The sequence below is a fragment of the Octopus bimaculoides genome, chromosome 6 (assembly GCF_001194135.2).
Source record: "Octopus bimaculoides isolate UCB-OBI-ISO-001 chromosome 6, ASM119413v2, whole genome shotgun sequence".
NCBI lineage: Eukaryota > Metazoa > Mollusca > Cephalopoda > Octopoda > Octopodidae > Octopus > Octopus bimaculoides.
The window spans coordinates 63,866,628-63,870,071 of NC_068986.1; the positions used below are offsets into that span (position 1 = coordinate 63,866,628).

The following is a 3,444-nucleotide window of genomic DNA, read 5'->3' on the forward strand; positions in this document are numbered from 1 at the left end:
TATATATATATATAAATAATACAAAATGGGACAAGAATGCAAAACATCCAGATAGACGATACAAAGAAAACAAGGACAGGTCATTTGGAGTTTTCTTTCCCCAGTCGAGTTCCAGATTATCTTTGCAATTTTGGCTGGTTATACTTCAGATTGCTCCAATCTGGCCAGGCCTAAGGAAAAACTAAGCTAAGAGCATTAGATTCCTTGGAAGATTTTCTAGATTATTACTTTTTAAATATTCATCTTTATGAATTGTTGGAGCAAGTACATTGTGACTAGGGCTGGTTCTCTAAATACCTACTTGCTCTGGAGAAGTTGTACTGATTAAATTTAAGACAACTTGTGAAATGTGTCTGTGATGATATAAATTCCAAAGTACGCAAAAAAATATATATCTACACTTAATCTGAAAGCAAAGACAGACATGCTATATAGTGTACTGACTAGCTTGCCTAGATATAAAATGTGTGCTCTTATATATAATAATAAAAGTGATTAAAATATCAAGGCAGATATCAATAAAACACTCAGTGTTAAATGAACGTGGTTAACTTTATCCAACAATCAGATACAAATAAATGCAAGTAGAATAAACATCCAAGGTAATTTCTCATGTATGACAAATAAATCCAAATAGTTTAGAAGAATTTCAAGAAATTCTGAGTATAAGACAACAGAAATAAGAATGGAGAAAATCCCATTTTTAATTGGTGATTACACCATACAATACTAATAATCATCTCTGTTGTGTTAATATATTTAGATACTGGAAATATCAAACTTATATATCCAAAAATATGTTAACACAACATTATCAAGGTAGTCCAAAATTGGTTTAAATTCAAAGTTGTTTTTGCATGCATTCGTCTTCTGGAGACATTTTCTTAGTTCACTTTGAATTTAACCAATTTTGGGTCGTTTTGATAATGTTGTGTTAACATATATTTTTGGATACATTGATTTGACTGATATTTTCTGTATCTAAATATGTTGACATAACAGAAACAATTATCAGTATTGTATGGTGTAATCACCAATTAAAGATTGGATTTTCTCTATTCTTGTTTTTGTTACATATATTAGGTGAAATCTTGCAAGATTTGAGTATTATGAGAGAATATTTGGATATACTAGACATTAAGTCCAAAACTTAAAACAAAATGTATTGGTACTATTTTTTAATAACTTTAGTTGAAGGGGGTAAGCTCCTGCTGTAACTCTCATTGGACTTCAGAGTAGCTTGCAAGTGCACCTAAGTGGGATACACAACAGACACTGATATAAAATAACCACTGCATGGGAAGTTATTTTTCAAATAATAGTTTTAAAAACACTAGTATAACGATGTAACAAATTGGACATTTCTTCACCATATTTCAAGAAGGAATAGTATTTAACATGAAAATTGATTTCAATTTTTTCTGAAATTCTAAAAAGTTTCCTTATAATAGTATTATATAACTTGGCTCTCTTTGTTCAGTATCATATGTTAGTTGAATTTAAGTGTTGAATAACATTGATTGAAGTTATTGTTTCTTGAAAAGTTCCAAGTTCAAGGCAAGTACTTTTTGCCTTGATGCATGTGTGTACACACACACACATGCACATTTGTATATATAGAAACAAATGCAAAACAACATGAAACAACAAATGCAAAATCTCATTTCTTTCTATTGACTACACTATTTCTGTAGATTATCCTCATATAATGTTTTACCTACATTTGAATATGACTTAGCCTTTTACATGTTCAAAATATTTTCATAAGTTTATCCTAAACTTCCATACTTGTTTCTCAGACTTTTAGTTTACCCTTGTTTCATATGTTCTGAGTAATATAAAACTTTCCTTTCATAAGTTCCAAATTACTCTGGTGATTGAAAAAAATTGGGAATTTGTAGCATGTTTATATACATAGGACAGATAAAGGATAAAATCCAACTGTAAGATTCCAAGTTGAGTGTGCTGTAAAATAGACCATTATCTTTTCATTATTGAATCTATCTTCTATTTTAAGAAAAACTTATGCTGTTATATGTTTGCAGTTGTTATTTGTTTCTCTTTTCTAATAAATAACTATATTCTTTTAAAGAGTTATATCAGTTATACCAAAGAAAACTAATTAATCTACAACTAACCAAATCCATCCAAAAGTTTATCATTTTAAACATTTTGAATTAGAACACAAGATAATACAGTTGTAAATAATGTAGAACACAAGAGTTTTAAACAATTTTCTTTGTATTTTGTGTGACTGGTTGTTTTACTTACTAATCTCATTGTTTTTCTTTTTCATTGATTGTTTCAGTCACACCTTTCTCTGTATACGAAATTTGTTGTTGTCTGTTATTATTTCTTTTTTTTTTTTTTGTGTATGTGTGTATATTTTATTTTTATGTTTAATACAAGTATCTTGGCTGGAAAACCTTGTTTTAATCTTCTGCAAACCATTGCCCATTTACAAATTGTTCTAAAATTAGCAAAATGTTCCTGCCTCTCTTTTGGTAAATAAAACTGCTGTTAGGTAAGAACATTAAATTAATATGGTTCGCTCGAAATAATGAAAAAGCCTTCTGGAGATTGATGAACATACAAATTATAAATCTATTTACAACTGCAAAGAAAACAGTTAATTTATGTAATCAAAGTATAGAACCATTGAATTTTATTTATACTGAGCATCTTTAACTTTGCTATCTACATGATGTTTGAGATTTTGTAGGACTGTTTAATCTGTAAGAATCAATATTCTCATGTCAATATTTATGGCTTCTTTAATTTTTCATTTTTTAGATGAGTACTAAATGGTCTCTAAACCAACAATTAATAGCACATTGTAACATTAATACTTTAGGATTTAATTTAATGCTTGTGCATTAAATTTAAAACTGCAGTAAATTATCAATTAAAACAGAATTTGAATTGCCAATGCTGATCCCATCAAAGTTTATTCACTCAATAAGTTCATTATTGAAAGGAAACATCTTTCCTTGCCTTTCTTCAATATTATTGGGTTTTATTAAACTAAACATTTCGTTATTCATATTTCATGTTTTCTATTTCTAATCATGTGTTTAAGTAGTGAGGTAAAACATGACATTTTTATGATTTTTTTTTTTTTTTTTTTTTTTTTTTAAATATTTCAGGCCTGATATTTCAGAAAGTGCTGCTGCTCTCAAGGGCATCGAACAACCTTTCTATCTGGTTCTTTTAGGAAAGGATGGACTAGCATCTAATATCAATCAGGAAATCAGGGTAAATCATTGCATTCTCCACCCCAACTCCTCACTTTTCTGTTATACTGCATATGAATGGGAAGATTACATATTTTGTTTGTTGTGTGTGTGTATACACACTAAAATGTTATTGAGTTACAAATTTGAGTTGGTTAAATATATCTGTAGTGTGGAAGGCAGCAAACACTTCACTAGCTGTTCTTATTTG

The 3,444-nt window shown here is 28.8% G+C and overlaps 1 protein-coding gene across 31 annotated transcripts in view; it reads left to right on the forward strand.

Moving 5' to 3' along the window:
• Nucleotides 1-3,444, forward strand: part of LOC106878372 (rho GTPase-activating protein 5) — a 336,880-nt gene that overhangs the window by 210,740 nt on the left and 122,696 nt on the right. For all 31 annotated transcript variants that reach the window (XM_052968790.1, XM_052968794.1, XM_052968808.1 and 28 more), the window contains one exon: nucleotides 3,147-3,255. In XM_052968790.1, the coding sequence (XP_052824750.1) occupies nucleotides 3,147-3,255 (109 nt within the window). The remainder of the gene's footprint in view (nucleotides 1-3,146; nucleotides 3,256-3,444) is intronic.